This window comes from Hippocampus bargibanti, linkage group LG06 (genome assembly GCF_051943395.1).
Source record: "Hippocampus bargibanti isolate YZ-2025 linkage group LG06, ASM5194339v1, whole genome shotgun sequence".
Lineage (NCBI taxonomy): Eukaryota > Metazoa > Chordata > Actinopteri > Syngnathiformes > Syngnathidae > Hippocampus > Hippocampus bargibanti.
This window is the reverse complement of record NC_142739.1, coordinates 31,389,212-31,405,123: the sequence shown is the minus strand read 5'-3', so window position 1 is coordinate 31,405,123 and position 15,912 is coordinate 31,389,212. Positions and strand designations below refer to the sequence as shown.

At 52.4% G+C, this 15,912-nt stretch overlaps 2 protein-coding genes across 3 annotated transcripts; one reads left to right on the top strand and one right to left on the bottom strand.

Annotated features, from left to right (window-relative positions):
• Positions 1-1,587: 1,587 nt before the first annotated feature.
• On the bottom strand, positions 1,588-10,960 carry lin28aa (lin-28 homolog Aa). The gene is made up of 4 exons (XM_088998910.1): positions 10,915-10,960; positions 10,575-10,786; positions 4,795-4,979; positions 1,588-1,895 (listed from the first exon to the last, which is right to left on the bottom strand). Exons 1-4 carry the CDS (start codon positions 10,943-10,945, stop codon positions 1,658-1,660), a joined length of 666 nt encoding a protein of 221 aa, XP_088855036.1. The 5' UTR covers positions 10,946-10,960; the 3' UTR covers positions 1,588-1,657.
• Positions 10,961-12,733: 1,773 nt separating this feature from the next.
• LOC148897292 (glycoprotein endo-alpha-1,2-mannosidase-like protein) lies at positions 12,734-15,831 on the top strand. 2 transcript variants are annotated; one of them, XM_088999395.1, is made up of 4 exons: positions 12,734-13,293; positions 14,318-14,427; positions 14,544-14,620; positions 14,676-15,831. In XM_088999395.1, exons 1-4 carry the CDS (start codon positions 12,870-12,872, stop codon positions 15,298-15,300), a joined length of 1,236 nt encoding a protein of 411 aa, XP_088855521.1. In that variant the 5' UTR covers positions 12,734-12,869; the 3' UTR covers positions 15,301-15,831. The 2 variants fall into 2 exon arrangements, with proteins under 2 accessions (XP_088855521.1, XP_088855520.1); XM_088999394.1 differs by having other exon boundaries at positions 12,738-13,293; positions 14,318-15,831.
• The last annotated feature ends 81 nt before the right edge of the window (positions 15,832-15,912 follow it).

The following is a 15,912-nucleotide window of genomic DNA, read 5'->3' as shown; positions in this document are numbered from 1 at the left end:
CAGTTGCTATCCTTTCATTTACAATTGTCAACTCCATCCATCCATCCATCCATCCATCGCCCGTCTAAAAAGCACCACGGGGGAAAACATGACAAAAAAAGCATCATGTCAAGTGGCGCCTGGACAATATTTGGCATGCACTTGAAGACTCCTTTTTAGGCCCATTGCAATTATTACCTGAGTTATGAAGATGGGCCTACTTTTTCCTGAGGTGAGCCTACAAGCGCATATTCAGAAGAAAAAAAATCTATATACAGTATCTCTATGCGTATATTCTTTTGTGTGTAATGCATCCTCCGCATTCTTCGTGGACGTCGTGTTGGTTTTGGCCTAAGAGGAAGCAGAATAGAAGGATAAAAAAATCGTAGAGTCAATCGCCTCCCCGTACGTGACGTTACGGGGTATGTTATTAATGGCCGCTAAGATGAAGAGGCCATCATGGAAAATGAAGGAAAATTCATCCATGAGTTCATTTGACTTGACTTGAACGATGGAGATTGTTTTTTGGATGTTGTCTTTGGGTCGCGCTCTCTCATACGCGTGCGCGAAGAATGTGTCCACTTTTTGACACGGTGCCTCAATGGAGTGGAAGGCTCGGCGCGCTTTTTCTTGGCTGCGGATCAATGTGGGATGGCTTTGACTGGATTGACTTTGGAACGAAATGTGCCGCACCTCGCTACGTTCTAATTCACGAGAGACATTTGTGAGAAGACGGCGCTCACCTTTGACATTTGGCTCAGGCAATACAAAAGAGATCAAACTCCACGGGCCGCACTTGATCATCAATAGATGGCGGACGTCCACATTTAGGAACGTTGCCGGGGAGCTATTTTGAGGAGGTGGGTGACCTCCGATCCAGTCAACTGAACGGCCAACGTACTGAGCGCTAATCAAAGGACGCAGATGGAGTCCGTCGGGTGTTGGAAGGCCCACACGAAAATAAATAAGGTTTCTCTCAGACAAAAAAAACAAGAATTCTTCCTGAGGAGGCGTTGTTTCAACCTGATGTCCATCAAGAGGCCACACCCCCCTTGGCTCCAAGCACTTGGATTGGCCTCTGCGCTAACCACTCTGCCCACCCCACAAAATAAAATGAGAAAAAAACTGGTAAAAACATAACCACTCAAACAAACACAGTAAAATAAACAAATAAAAATCCAAAAAAATAACCACTCGAAAAAAACACAGAAAAATAAACTAATACAGAAAAAAACGGAAAAAAATACAGAAAAAAAACAGAAAAATAAACAAAAAACAGAAAAAATACAGAAAAAAAAACACAAAAATAACGACCCAGAAAAAACAACCACTCTGCCCCCCACCCTAAAAAAAAAAAAAAAAGAAAACAATAAAAAACACAGAAAAAAAAACGAAAAAAACAGAAAGAAATAACCAGCCAAAAAAAACAACAGAAAATAAACAAAAAAAACCAGAAAAAACACGGAAAAATAGAAAAAAAACACAGATAAAAAACGAAAAAATAACCACCCAGAAAAACAACCACTCTGCCCCCCAAAATAAAAGAAGAAAAAAAACACAGAAAAATAAAATGAAAAAAAAACAGGGAAAAAAAAACAAAAACAGCAAAAAATAAACCACTCTGCCCAACCCCCAAAATAGAAGAAGAAAAAACCCCCCACCTCTGTGGGGCCTCTCCCTAATAGGAGGGCTCCTGAGGCGGCGGCGTGGAAGCACGTGCGCTCTTGTCGTGGCGGTGGTGGTGGTCCTTGGAGAGGTGGTCGGCTTTCCCCTGAGAAGCGTCGGAGCTGTGCTGCGCTTTGAGGGGACAAGCGGCCACCATGTGCTGGACGCTCTGGCAGAAGTGGCACTTTTTGGGCTGCGGCGGCAACTTGCACTCCTTGGCGTGGTGGTCCGGACCGCCGCAGTTGTAGCACCTGCGACAACAACAACAACAACAAGCGTTGATTGGCCTTCACTTTGGGGGCCAGTGGAAAAAAAAAGGCCCTGCCTCCGAATCAAGCCGTGGCGCTAAATCGTCAAAGCTTCCACAACGCTGCAATGGCAAAAAGAGCTTTTTCTGACAAGTGCAGTCCCAGCCGGGTTTTTTGCCATTGTCACTCCAATTCCAAGACCTACAGAAGATTGACTTTTAGGACGACGTCAACTTTCAAAAGAGCGTAAGAAACCTTTTGGCTCTCATCCCAAGTCTGGAGTTATCTGAGCCTGAAATGGGGGTGGCTGTCCAGACTACAATTCATCCGTATGAGCTGCTCTAGCGCTTCAACAACAGCTGAAGCTGGAACATGGAAAAAATGGCAATGTTGCCCCCTTGTGGAAAGGAGGTCATGGCCACCGCTTCATCGGCACCCAAGCATGAAAAAACCTCCCAAAATTGGGGAATGGCGCTCGATGTCCTATTTTCAATTCCCAAATATGAGTGTATCTGGTTGCAATGCTCAAGTAGGTCCAGTCAAATTGCCAATCCAAATGGCAACATTGACAAGGATTGCCAACTACTTGCACTTGTCGATGCAAAGTGGACAAGACGCCCAATGAATGCTCTCCATTGGACAGCAAATGGAGTCCGTCCGTCCGTCCGGTCACTTGGTACCAGCGGCGTGGGGGGCGGAGGGCGTTTCCCCGTCAACCTCGGCCCCGCCTTTTTGCCACTCCAACGGCGGCAACAAATGAGGCGCCGGCGCTTTTGCGACGCGGACCGCTCGGGGCACCGCCCTCCGTCAGGGGAAGTTGTCTTTTGTCGGCGGGGGCGCCGGCGATGACCTCTGACCGCTGACCCCTACCCAGCGCCAGGGTTCCCATGGCAACGCTGACCTTTCACCCGCTTGCCTTGCCTCTTCCATCTGTTATCAATTAAACGGACGTCGTGGAAGAAAAGGTGAAATGAGCGGAGCCCGGACCTAACGCCCCAAACAAGGCGATACCCGTTTTGTTTTGTTTTTTGGCGAGGGAGGGGGGGGGGGGGGGTCGTCTGGTTAGGCAGTCAACAAAAATAGGAAAGAAACAGACTCAAGCAACGAAATGACTGCATCGCAAACATCAGGCCAGAGCGGCGAAGGATCCAAACATAACTTGTCAAGGGATTTGTGGGGGGGTCGGAGGTCGGGGGTCGGACGGGGAGCGTCTTGAAGCACACAAGGCCTCCGAGGCTCTCCGAGGCCGTAATGATGTGCACTCTCGCAGCCACGACTTGCTGGCCCTAATGCTAAATGACAGCGGGGTGAAGGTGATACACCTCCCCCCCCCCCCCCCCCGGGAGCCCCGCCCACCAATGGAAAATACAAAACCTGACCCACATACACCCGATGGAGGCGTCGCTTCGCTAACCGCCAGGGTGGCAGCAAACATCCTCCACGCTCGCTCGCCACGTTGGCTTGTCTCCGCACCGCCAGAAAGAAACATTGACGGCGTCGCCCGTGCAGGCCATTTTGTGGTCTCAGTCGCGAAGAAAAAGTCGGGCAGAAAAACAAGGACACGCCCGGTGGCTTTTCCTTGCAAAAGCTTGCTAGCCGCTCATGCTAAAGACCCTCACGGGATCTCCTTGCCAAGAACCCTGGCACTCCAGTTCCCATCTATTTGCTATCGGCTAGCTATATGGCTATATAGCTGGCTATCTATTGGCTGGCTAGCTATCTATTAGCTGTCAGCTAGCTAATTTTCTATCTATTTGAGTTATTCCGGGGTTGAGTGAACGCCGGCTGCCGCTGCTCACCCACAGAAAACCTGATCCTGTGACAGTAAAGTGACTTTGAGAGTTTTGAAAGGCGCTTAGAAATCAAATGTATTCTGATGATTATAAGAAAGAACGTGAGGCGGCGGCGGCGCCGTCTCTCAAATGGGTGCCGCGTTCACACGTCTGCGGTCAAAGGCAAAGAAAATGGCGGCGGGGGGTGCGCATGCTTCAAACTGCTATCGATCCAGCTCACAAGGCAAACGGCTCCCCGCGTGGCAGAGGAAGTGCCTTGGCTCGCCACTTCCTTTCCGACGCCGTCGCCAAACGGCGCGCGTACGTTTGTGGATGATGCCGCCAGCTCCCGTGTTTGTTTTTCCACTTCTTCCTTTCCTTTGGCTTCTTCGCTGCTGTCAAATGTCCATTTCTCAGCCGTGAGACGAATCGAGGCTCATCCGATCCCATGACCTTTTTCAGTCACAACAAACAAGGGCGTGGACGATCCTACTGGACCCTCAGCACCCTGCCCACTACATTTTTTCAGCAGAAAATCCTACTGGACCCTTTCCACACTGCCCACCACCTTTTCCATTGGACAATCCGACTGCACCCTCCGCACCCTGCCCACCACCATTTCCAACAAGTCCCCTCAGGCAGGCGCTACTTGCACCAAATAGCACCGGCAGACGTTTCAACAGTTTCTTCCCCCGTCGGTCGCCGTGACTTCTCAAAACGGTAAGCCAATAGCGATGTGTCGTTTGTGAACGAATCAGCTCTTATAGTGAACGACTGGAGCCGACGACTCTTAATAGGGAGCCGTACAGATAAAAAAATGATTATTGTATTTTTTTTACAGAAGAAATTCGTTTTTCATGTACATTATTTTTGGGATGAAATTATTTTAATTAAAAAAAAATGAGGAGCCACTACGGTCGCCGGAATTTCCATCACTGTAACCCAAAAAGAAGTGGCTATAGTGCCTCCATTTTTTGGATGAGACTAGTGCAGACAAATTCCTTGCGTGTTGGACATACTTGGCAATCAAGATGATTGTGATTCTGAAAAGGGAAGTCGTCTAAGCAAGCGCCATCTTGCGACGAGCGCCAGGTGATAACGCCAAGCCGAAGCCGCGCGAGGTTGCTCACCGGTCTCCTTTGGAGCGGCGCTTGGGGACTTTCTTGCCTTTGGGCCTGCGCTCGCTGCCCAGGCAGTGGACGCCGGCGGGGCCGGTGACCCGCTGGGACTCCAGCCCCTTGGAGGACTTTTTGAAGGTGAACTCCACGGCTTCGCCTTCCTTCAGGCTGCGGAAGCCGTCCATGTGCAACTTGCTCTGGGGAAACAAACCAGGAAGGAAGCCAAAGAGTTAGCAGCAAAGGGCCGGCGCCAATTTGACAAACTCGCCTTCCGTCGATTTGGGATTATATCAGTGTCTGAAATAACGACTGCCCGTACGCCCGGACGCCCGGGGTGTGCAACTTTTACGGCGGGCGTACAACTTACAAAACGCCTTCGCCCGGGTGGCCGACAACTTTTTGGAGAAAAAAAAACAAACAAACAAAAAAAGACAAATATATATATATATATATATATATATATTTTTTCTCATCAAAAGTTTGTTTTTTTTCAATAAAGCAAACGTTTGAACAAAGATTTTGAAAATCGGAATAAATTATTCCGATTTCAAAATCTTTCGGTTTGGAAATGTTGGAATTTCGGTTCGTTTGGCAATTTGCATACTTGGCACGGCAGCCAATCAGAAGCCTGCTTCCAGACTTTCCCCAGCGTTATAAGGTGGTGCATTTGCATCTCGTTTTCCAAAGTAGATGCGCAGAAGCTCAGCCCCAGAAGAAAGATTCCAAAGAAGCTAGCAACACTGATGACGCTACAAAAGGTAAAGGAACATTATCCCGAGACTGGAAAGCATCCTTGAGAGTTTTGAAAGGGGCTTAGAAATTAAATGGATTATTATTATGATTAAAAGCATGGCGGAAAGAGGAGTTGACGCGGCTTGTAGCACGCGACGCAACGCAAACATTTCATCTGTGCCGCCTGTCATGCATATCAGCATATTTGACAAGAAAGCTAACTTTGACTTTGACTGCATTGTGCAACATGCCCAACGGTGTGTGGACAAACCACAACTGGAGCAAAATCATCAGCGAGGGAGATTTAGCATCAATTAAGCCACGGAGCATTTGCGCCATTATACATCCTTTAAAAAAATTTGTAATACTTTGCAATAATGTTTTTTATTGGTTTGCGATTAGTCTTCTTATTGTGTTTTAAGTTGTAGAAATGGGGCAGGCAACTTTATGGCCGGGCAGGCAACTTTTCAGAGTTGTCTGCCCCGGCGTACGCTAACTTTTTCGTCTGGAGTTTCAGACGCTGATCGTATTTTTTTTCTCGCGTCAACGTGACAAAATTCAAGCGGAATGCAAACGAATGCGCAAATGTCCACTTTTCACAAGCGGCGAACGGCGTCTGCATGAGGCGCGAGCGCCAAATGCGAGAGTCGAGGCAGGCCGTCTTGTTCATAGGAGGCTACAAAGGCAGCAGCGCCGATAGCGCCGACGCGGACAAGAGCCGCAGTCCTCAAAGAGTCTCTCCTGTCCCGCAAAACATGACCCAAGCGGCTCCACCATCAAAAACCAGAACTTTCAGGCTGGCGTACGCAAGTAAGAAACTTTGTGAGGTGGCCAAGATGCTGCTCCAAAGGTCAGTCAATTCAGTTCCGAGCCGAGCCTTTTTGCAGCCTGCGAAACACCAAAATGAGAAAAAACATGGCCAGAGGTCCGGCCAGCGCTCTATCAGCACCCAAGCATGAAAAGAAAAACAAACCAAACCCGAACCAATTGGGGAATGGCGCTTTCTGTCATCTTTTCCATTCCCGAATCAAGAGAGGAATGGCAGTGAATGAGCGTGATGACGTCCTTCTCCCCCATGCAACATATCCTCAAAGATGTTGCTTCACACACAAAATCAAGCCCAAATAATTCCCAATGGTCAAGCCCATGTGGGTAACCTTCAACCCCTCACCGACTCGCTCTGGGGATGGAGGAGCAGCATTCCACACGGCAGCCCCCCACTCCGCTAACACACTCACCACTGCTCACATCTAAAGCGCAGGACGCAAAGGGGGGCTGGGAAGGAGGCTGGGGGCTGGGGGAAGGGCTGGGGGGGTCTAGGCGCGAGGCTTGCTGATCAGGATGACATTCCTCGCATGGTTGTTGGGCACAAAGACGAACAAGATTAAAAGTTTTGGGGTGGGGGAAGTGTTGGCCTGACTGATGTCTTCCTTTGATAGCCCCCCGCCCGCCCCTCCCCCACGCGGAAGCCTGCCACAACTTGATTTGCCATTTCATTTCAGGGTTTGTGTAACGACGCGTGCCGAGAGAGGGAGAAAGGGGGGCTTAAAGGCGTGGCGGGGGTCCGATGGACTCTCTGAATTAATCAAATGACAATGAAAAAAAAAAAAAAAAACAAGGGGGGGGGGGGGGCTCTGAAGCTTAAATGGGCCGTCATTAAACAAAAACACAAGTCAGCCTCAATTGGAGGGAGCCCCGAGATGCGCCATGAGAAGAGGGGCCGGCCGACATCACAACATTCGCATCCTTTGGAACTTGAGCAGCTTCTTCTCGGTGCTTTTAGTCCGTTGAAATCATTCCCAGAAAAGCACCAAAGTCCAACGAGGTCCAAGTCTTCACATACCAAAACCTGCCGAGGTGCCTCTTCTATTGGAAGAACTCAAACCCCCGAATGCCAAATGCCACCTTGAAATAGCACCTTTACTAGACATGAAATAAGGCCTATTTTGTGTCGTTTGAAGGCTTATTTAGTAGAAAATGATGTTTTATGGGCACCTGGGAACGGATTATTCACATTTTAATGGTTTCCTATGAGAAATGAATGTTTGGGATACACACTTTTCGCCTTACACATTGTCTAGGAACCAATTAAGTTCATAAGCCAAGATATCACTGTAGCGTACAATAGCTATCTGGCTTGCTGGCTAGCTATTAGCTATCGATTGGCTTGCTAGCTAGCTTTTTATCTATTTGTCTTACTGTTCTATCTGAGTTACTTCGAAATGTATGAGATTATGATGATGAATAAGAGAAGGAAGGAGAAGGAAATGCGTCTTGGAAGGAAGACGCCAAGGGACGGACGCCGAGGCGGACTTTTGTTGGCGCCACGGCGGACGGAGGAAGACATCAGAAGCTGGAAGAAGCGTCCGCGAGACAAAGAAGGGGCTCGGTCAGGGGCGGGTGGGGGGCCCCGGGGCCCCATTCACATGCGTGGGCCTTTTGTGGCCCCGCACAAAAGGCTCAGCGGACGCCGGACGCCAGTTGATTTTGGCCGACACGCGGCCACTAATTTGATGGCCTGGGCCTCCCGGACGAGACGGGGACAGAACGCGGACGGCGTGGCCTTTTCCACAATCCCTGAAACTAATTTGCCTCCTCAGAGCATCGCCGCTTTCACCGGCGCGCACGCCCGTCTTTGGATTTCCACTTTTTTTCCACAAGGTGGAGGGGCTAAATTCAAAATAATGGACACCATGTGGTGCTTTTGTGTCGATCAACTACTGTCAGCGGCCACATACTCCATTTCCCAATATCTATTTGCTCTCTCTCTCTCTCTATCTCCCTATCTACCTACCTACCTACCTATCTATCTAGCCACCTAGCTAACTAGCTATGCTATTGGCTATCTATTAGCTAGATAGCTAGTTTTCTATCTATTTGATTTACCTCCGGGATAAGTGAGTGCTGGCGCGTGTGGCTGCCACAGCTCACCCACAGAAAAAGTGACCTTGAGAGTTTTGAAAGGCGCTTAGAAATGAAATGGATGATTATTATTAGAACGAAGGCGTGAATGCAGCAACAAGGGCAGTTTGCGTGTTAACTTTCCGCCAGGAAGCGTGAGGCGAAGGAGGTAGCGGGCTGGCGGCTGGACGGGTTGTCCTCGCATTCACATGCTAAGTCCTGCTCTTGTGGCGCTGTAGGGGGGGAGGCGCTCCTCATTCGCCCCCCCCCCCGCCCCCCCATTTGCCATACCTGCCCCTCGTGAGGCTTTTCAACAGCCCAGAAGGACAGAAGGTGAGATGAAGCGCAGGAAGAAGGAGGGAAACGGACGCCGCCTTCCCATTGGACGGCCAAGCGCGGGCGGCGGCCACGTTGGGGGAGGAACGTCTACTAGAAAACGTTGCAAGCGGGAAGGCCGCAAGGGGCGACTTGGCGAGGTTGTCCAATCTCCTCAAGCCACAAGGCTTCTTGTTGTCCCACCAAGGGAAAGTCTGGCGGACAAGCAACCGCAACCAATGACAAGCCTTCAAAAAGCCTCTGAAGCTACAGGGGGGCCAAATCTATTTGCTATCTATTAGCTATCTGGCCGGCTAGCTAGCTATTCCCTATATAGCTGGCTGGCTACCTAGCTAGGTATCTGTTGGCCATCGATTGGCTAGCTAGCTAGCTTTCTATCGATTTGAGTGACTTCCGGCTTGAGTGAACGCTGGCGCGTGTGGCTACCGCTGCTCACCCACATAAAAACTGATCCTTTGACCGCAAAGTGACCTTGAGAGCTTTGAAAGGTGCTTGGAAATGAAATGTATTATTGCGATGATGATGATAAAGAACAAGCGGCTGCAAAGGCGCGCTTGCTCCTTGGACTCGCCACAAACGACAAAATGGCAAAGCTGAGCGCTAGCGCTAGCGCGACGGGCCTGGACGGACGCCCATCCAGAACTCCCCGAGAAGGTGATGCTTTTCTCGCATTTTTGCTATCGCCGCCAACTTCCAAACGGCTTGACTTTTGCTCGCCGACTGGACGCCACGCACGCCGTTTCTTCTCGCCTTGAATGTGAAGGCCCGGCCCTCGTTGAAATCGCAACCGGAAGGCCTTCACTAGTCCCACCGTAACCCGCCTCATACCTGTGTGACCTTCTTCAAATCTCCGTTCCCTCTCGGTCCCTTTAGATCCTCATCCTCCCTTCACCTCTATGTGCCTTCTGCCCGTCTCACCACGACGGGGTGCAGAGCTTTCAGCCGCTCTGCTCCCAAACTCTGGAACTTCCTTCGGGACAACATCCGTCGTAGTGACCCGCTTGCTACTTTCAAAAGCCACCTGTTTAAACTTGCCATCACGGTCTACTTTAACCTGCTATTTTATTATTGATCATGTCATTCATGGTATGTATTGTAAAGTGTTCTTGGGGGTTCAGAAAGGCACCTGGAAATTAAATGTATTATTAATAATAATCATTTCATTTTAAGCGCCTTTCAAAGCTCTCAAGGACACTTTACAGTCACAGACAAGCGTAGGTACGATCAGCAATAAAATACAATCACAAATAGAATACAATAAATAAATAAAATACAGTTATGTTATTATTATTATTATGATGATGACGATTATGATTATTATTGGATAAGAGAAGCCAAAGCACAAGCTAGTGCTCAAAAGCAAACCATCTCCATTCAACTACTGAGAGAAAGCCGGGGGGGGGGGGGGGGGGGTCGCTCGCCATGGCTGCACACACACCTCAAATTAACAGTTTTTTTTAGGGGGGGGGGGGTCGTCAGTCATGATGTCAAAACGGCAAGAAGGAGAATGTGTAAATGCAGCATGGGGGGGGGGCTTGAAGCTCCCTCTGTGCTTTCACGTGTTTCCACCCCCAGTGGGAAACAACACCCTGGGAGCTGAAAACCAACCCCCCACTCCACGACCACCAACGAAAAAGGAAAGGGGGTTGAGGGGGGGGGGGGGGCGAGCGCACAAAACTCACCATTTGGTGACAACCAACCAAAACCCGCCTTGGATTTGCTTCACATTCCACATTTTTTGGAGTTTTTTTTTTCCAGGTGAGAACAAAAAGTTGATGCGTTGGTTTTGAAGAAAGGACGCGGCGGGACGCGACGGGACGTACCTGGTGCACGAAGACGTCCACGGGCTCGTCCAGCGTCACGCCGTCGCGGCTGGTCATGGACAGGAAGCCGAAGCCCATGCGCACGTTGAACCACTTGCAGGAGCCCAGGCCCCGCGGGGTGGCGGGCGAGCCCCCCTCGGTCGGGTCGGGGCCCCGGTCGTCGTCCGCCTCGGCCGGATCGGGGCCCTCGTCCTCGGCCGCCTCGCGAGCCCCTTCGGGAAAACAAATGGCCCTTGAAAACCCACCAAAGCGCAAATCCCGCCAATGAAGCGGCGGCGCGCGGTGCGAATGGGGGTCCGCGGGGGCGTGGGGGCGGGGGGTCCGCGAGGGCGAACGCTACCTGGGAAGTCCTGGTTGGAAACGGAGCCCATTTCTCGTCCGTCGCGCGAAAACAAACGATGAGAGCAGCCACGCACGACACGCACACGCAGCGGTCCGGTCCGGTCCGCCTTGCTCGCCTCGCTCCGATCGCCCGGAAAGTGAAGCCGGAGCAGCGGGAGAAAGCGGAAGGGGGGCGAGGGGGGTCAAGGGGTGGTCCGCGCCGGTCAAACAATGACCCTGGGGGGTTGGGGTGCTCATCCCTCGGCCCATTCGCAGTCCCCAAGCAAATCCCCCCTCCCTCCTTGCGCGGAGGCCTCCTTCTCGGGGTCCCGCGTCCTTCTCAGGTGCCTCGTCGGCTTTCCCTTTGAGGGCCTGCCGGCTTCGCGCCCTCGCCGGTCGTCAAACGCAACGGCACGCTCGCGTTTTCCGCATTTTGAGGGATGAAAGGAATTGTTTTCCCGCCTTGTCAAAGGATGTTGATTGGATTGGATCTTGATTTGGTTTTCGGGCTGGGCGGCACGTCGTCCGACTCTGTGCGCGGCCCCGCCGACTGAGCGCAGCGCACGCGTGCACGCTGGGCGCGTCCGCCGGACTCCATTGTGGCTCGACTTTTGATCATAATAATGACCATACGTTCGTTTCATGTCCAAAAGTACCGAGGACGCTTGACGTGCCCCCCGAGCCCTTAAGAGCGTGGCTTTTCTACGGGTGCTCCCTCGACGGGCGGAATCTTGTCTCCGGGTGACATTTCGACGACGGACGGAATCTTTCAGGGTTTCGCGAGAAAAAAAACACAACGGGATGAGCCAACGGAGGAAGAAAAGTGCTTTGAAAGTCAACCGGAAGGAAAAACAAGGAGAGTGCCATTGAGAAGCCCAATGAAACCGGATGGAGGCGACGCCGACTCAACCGTTTCCGCCTTTCTCCCACCTTCGGGGACGCACCCGGAAGTGGACGGCCACGCGGGTTCGACTTGGACATTTGGGGAAAGTGTCCTTCAAAGCAAAAACTTGGAAGTCCAAAAGACGCTCGTCCGTTCAAAGGAAAATGACAGTCAACTAGAGAAAGACATGCGTTCAGACTATTCGCCATCACATCATTTAGTTAGCCTTCTATTGTGTTGGTTCTTGTTTTCTGATCGTAAAGTGTTTCAAAGGCGCTTCGAAATGTCATGTACTGATGTATTATTATTATTATTATTATTATTATTATTAAAACTTCCTTGAATTAGCTAATTCTTTATTGAGAAATTCGGGCACGTTTATTTTAACTACAAATAAATGTGCAATTTATCTCTGCATAAGTACTTTTTGATGACGGATCTGTGTGTGTGTGTGTGCTGAATGAAGTGTTAAATTGAGGTAAACAATGTGATGGAAGAGCCCCTCATCGCTCTCCGGGGGGTGGCGACAAAGGGGGCGTTGGGGTGGGTTGGAAAGTGCAGCCGTGCTGCACTTCCGCCAAATAAAAAGAGAACGACACAAAAAAGGCACCTACTGTACAGGATTGTGAATGGCATTTTCTGTCTAGCTCGATCTCTTGTTTCTATTGATCATTGTATCTGATTGACGATTGTATCCATGCTCGTCTCTCAATGACTCTCAAGTGTCATTGGGAGCTTTGAAAGGCGCTTGAAAGCAAATGGATTATTATGAATGGCTGCCGCTGCTCACCCGCACAAAAAAAATTACGTGGCTGTAAAGTGTCCTTGAGAGTTTTATTACGATAAAAAAGATCGTAATTTGGTCTCTCGTCCCTCTTCGTCTCGTCGCGGTCAGAGTAATGACCTACTTTGGCCGCTTGGCGTCGCTACAAATCACCTAACGGGGTCCAAACCGGACCCCCCGCCCCCCGTAACAGACGAAGGGAGCCGGCTCGCCTCTGCGGCCGCTTTCGGAGCGCGAAGAAGAAGCTGCGGCCTCCGGCGCGAGCTCGCCGAGAGCACCCCGAACGGAAGCGGCGGTCCCGGCGACCATGGGGCGGCTTCGGAGAAGAGCTTGCGCGGCCCTCTTCGTCTCCGCCGTCTTCATCTTGGGAGCCATGATGGCGCCGCGGACGCTCAAGACCGACGAGGGCAACTCGGATCGGGTTCCGTCGCGGGCGCGGGCGCGGTCGCGCGCGGCGTCCGAAGCGGCTCCGAGGTGGAAGGTCTTCGACGACGTGCACATCTTCTACTACGCCTGGTACGGAAGCCCGCGCTGGGACGGCAAGTTCGCGCACTGGGACCACGTCCTGGTGCCGCACTGGGACCCCAAGGTGGCGGCCGGCTACCCGCGGGGGAGGCACGTCCCGCCCGAGGACATCGGCTCCAGCTTCTACCCGGAGCTCGGGCCCTACAGCTCCAGGGACCCGGATGTGCTGGAGTCCCACATGGAGCAGATCGCGTCTTCGGCGGCAGGTAGCGCCCGAACCTCGGCCTTCGGGTCGCTCGGCGTCACGTTTGGCGACGCCGCGAAGGCGTCGAGCGCTCCGAACGCCGATCGATCGATATTTGAGAGCGGGGCGTGACGTCACGTGACACGCCGCATCGCCTTCGTGTCGGATTGCGAAAAACAAAACGACGTCAACCAAATCGCCCAAACGGATTCTTGCTACGATTGGCACTCAAATGAGTCACAAAAACAAAAAAGGTGGGACTTTTTTGGGCCCCTTTGTGCTCAAATACGGATTGGGGCGTGTTGTTAGTAGCCCCGCCCCCCTCCGGCCAGCACCACGGACAGCGACCGGAGGCACCCGGGAAGCTTTTGCCACACTATTAGACTCATAATCATCAATGATAAATAATCATCATCATAATAATACTTTGAATTTATAAGCGCCGCCTTTCAAATCAGCCAAAGAAACTTTGCAATTAAAAGAAGCAGAAAGCATCAATAAAATGCCAATGAATCAACAGTTGAGATTTGAAGGTGGGAAGGTGCGTCGTTGGGATGATGTCGGGGGCAAGTGACTTCCAGAGTCTGGATCGGACGGACCGGGACGGAACGGACATTTGGACAAGGTCAGACACGTGTCAAAGTCAGCTTTATTGTCAAAGATGCTAATATGCGCGGGTTTTCTGCGGGTCCTCCGATGTCCTCCAGCACTCCAAAAAAATTGCATGTCAGGCAGATTGAGCAGTCCAAATAGTCCCTCAGTGCGAGAGTGAGCGTCGTACGTCTTTGCGTGCCCTGCGATCGGCTGGCAACCGATTCAGGGTGTCCCCAGCACCCCAACGGGGAAGAAGCGCTACGGAAAATGGACGGACGCTAATATGCACGACATGAAATGGCCCGTCACGTCAATGCTTGTGATTGGAGTCTTTCCAATGAAATGGCGTCCAGCGTCTCCTCTCCGTCATTTAGAGAAGGAAGTTGAGCTCCCTCCCGCCCGCGTCGCCGTCCCACTTTGTCAAAGGACGTTCCTTCTCCGTGCTTGCGCAGGCGTCCTGGTGCTGTGCTGGTATCCTCCCGGCGTGGCCGACGACAACGGGGAGCCCGCCCAAGATCTGGTCCCTTCCATCCTGGACGCCGCGTCGCGACACAATCTCAAGGTGAGAGAGAGTCCTTTGGACGAGCGGCGAACGTGCGGTCGCCGACGCTTGGGGGCCGGTTGGGGGGCAGAGGGAGGGAGGCTGACAAAGGCGGTCGCGTGTCCTCCTTTTCCCAGGTGGCCTTCCACATCCAAGCCTACAAAGAACGCGACCAAGACAGCGTGCGCGACAACGTCAAGTACATCGTCGACAGGTAAGGCGGGCGACGCGAAGCGGCGAGAAGCGGCGCTGAGCGCTCCCTCCCGCAGGTACGGCGAGCACGCGGCGCTCTACCGCTGGAAACGGGGCGGGGGGCGCGGCCTCCCCCTCTTCTACATCTACGACTCGTACCTGACGCCGGCCCGGGCCTGGTCGCAGCTGCTGACGGGCGACCTGCGGGGCTCGCCCTACGACGGCGTCTTCCTGGCCCTGCTGGTGGACCAGCGCCACCGGGCGGAGATCGCGGCGGGCGGCTTCGACGGCATGTACACCTACTTCGCTTCCAACGGCTTCTCCTTCGGCGCCTCGCACGCCAACTGGAAGGCGCTGGCGGCCTTCTGCGAGCGGCGCGGGCTGCTGTTCGTGCCCGGCGTGGGGCCGGGCTACGCCGACGGCAGCGTGCGGCCCTGGAACGGCCGCAGCGCCCGCCCGCGCGCCGGCGGCCGCTACTACGAGACGGCCCTGCGGGCGGCGCTGGACGTCCGGCCCGAGGCGCTGGCCGTCAGCTCCTTCAACCAGTGGCACGAGGGCACGCAGATCGAGGGCGCCGCGCCCAAGGTCGCCGGGGGTCGGGTCTACCTGGACTACCGGCCCCACGGGCCCCGACACTACCTGCAGCTGACCAGGCGCTGGGCTGAGAAATTCCATCGGGAAAAGGAAGGTTGGCTGCTGTGAGGCAAGAAAGCCTTTCACGCAAGCTGTCGACGGTGTCTGAATCAAAAAAGTTAGCGCGCACCAGGGCAGACGACTCTGAGAAGTTGCCTGCCCCATTTTTCACAATAAGACTAACTACTGGCTAATTGACGGTGAACCTCCCTTGCTGAGGATTTTGCTGCGGTTGTCCTTCGTCATTTCCCACAATGCAATGTTTGCGTTGCGTTGCGTTACTCCTCTTTCCGCCATGCCTTGCATGTATGTTTACCTTTTGTCGCGTGTTTGCTTCTTTGGAATCTTTCTTCTGGGGCTCTTCAGGACGCTCGGGAAAGTCCGGAAGCACCAAGTTATTCGAAGCAGGCTTCCGATTGGCTGCCGCGCAGAGTGGGCAAATTGCCAAACCAACCAAAATTCCAAAAGATTTCAAATCAGAAGAAAGCAAACGCCACGTTTTGTAAGTCGCGCGCCCCGGGCGTCCGGGCGCGCGTTATTTCAGACCCACTCGTAAACCACGAGGCCAACCTGAATAAAAAGACAATTGCCATCAGAGTCCATCGGCGCCACGTGGCTTTTGATTTGCTTTGCTTAAAGCGCCGCTTTTCCTTCTGCCGCCATCTTGTGTGTGTTTTGTGC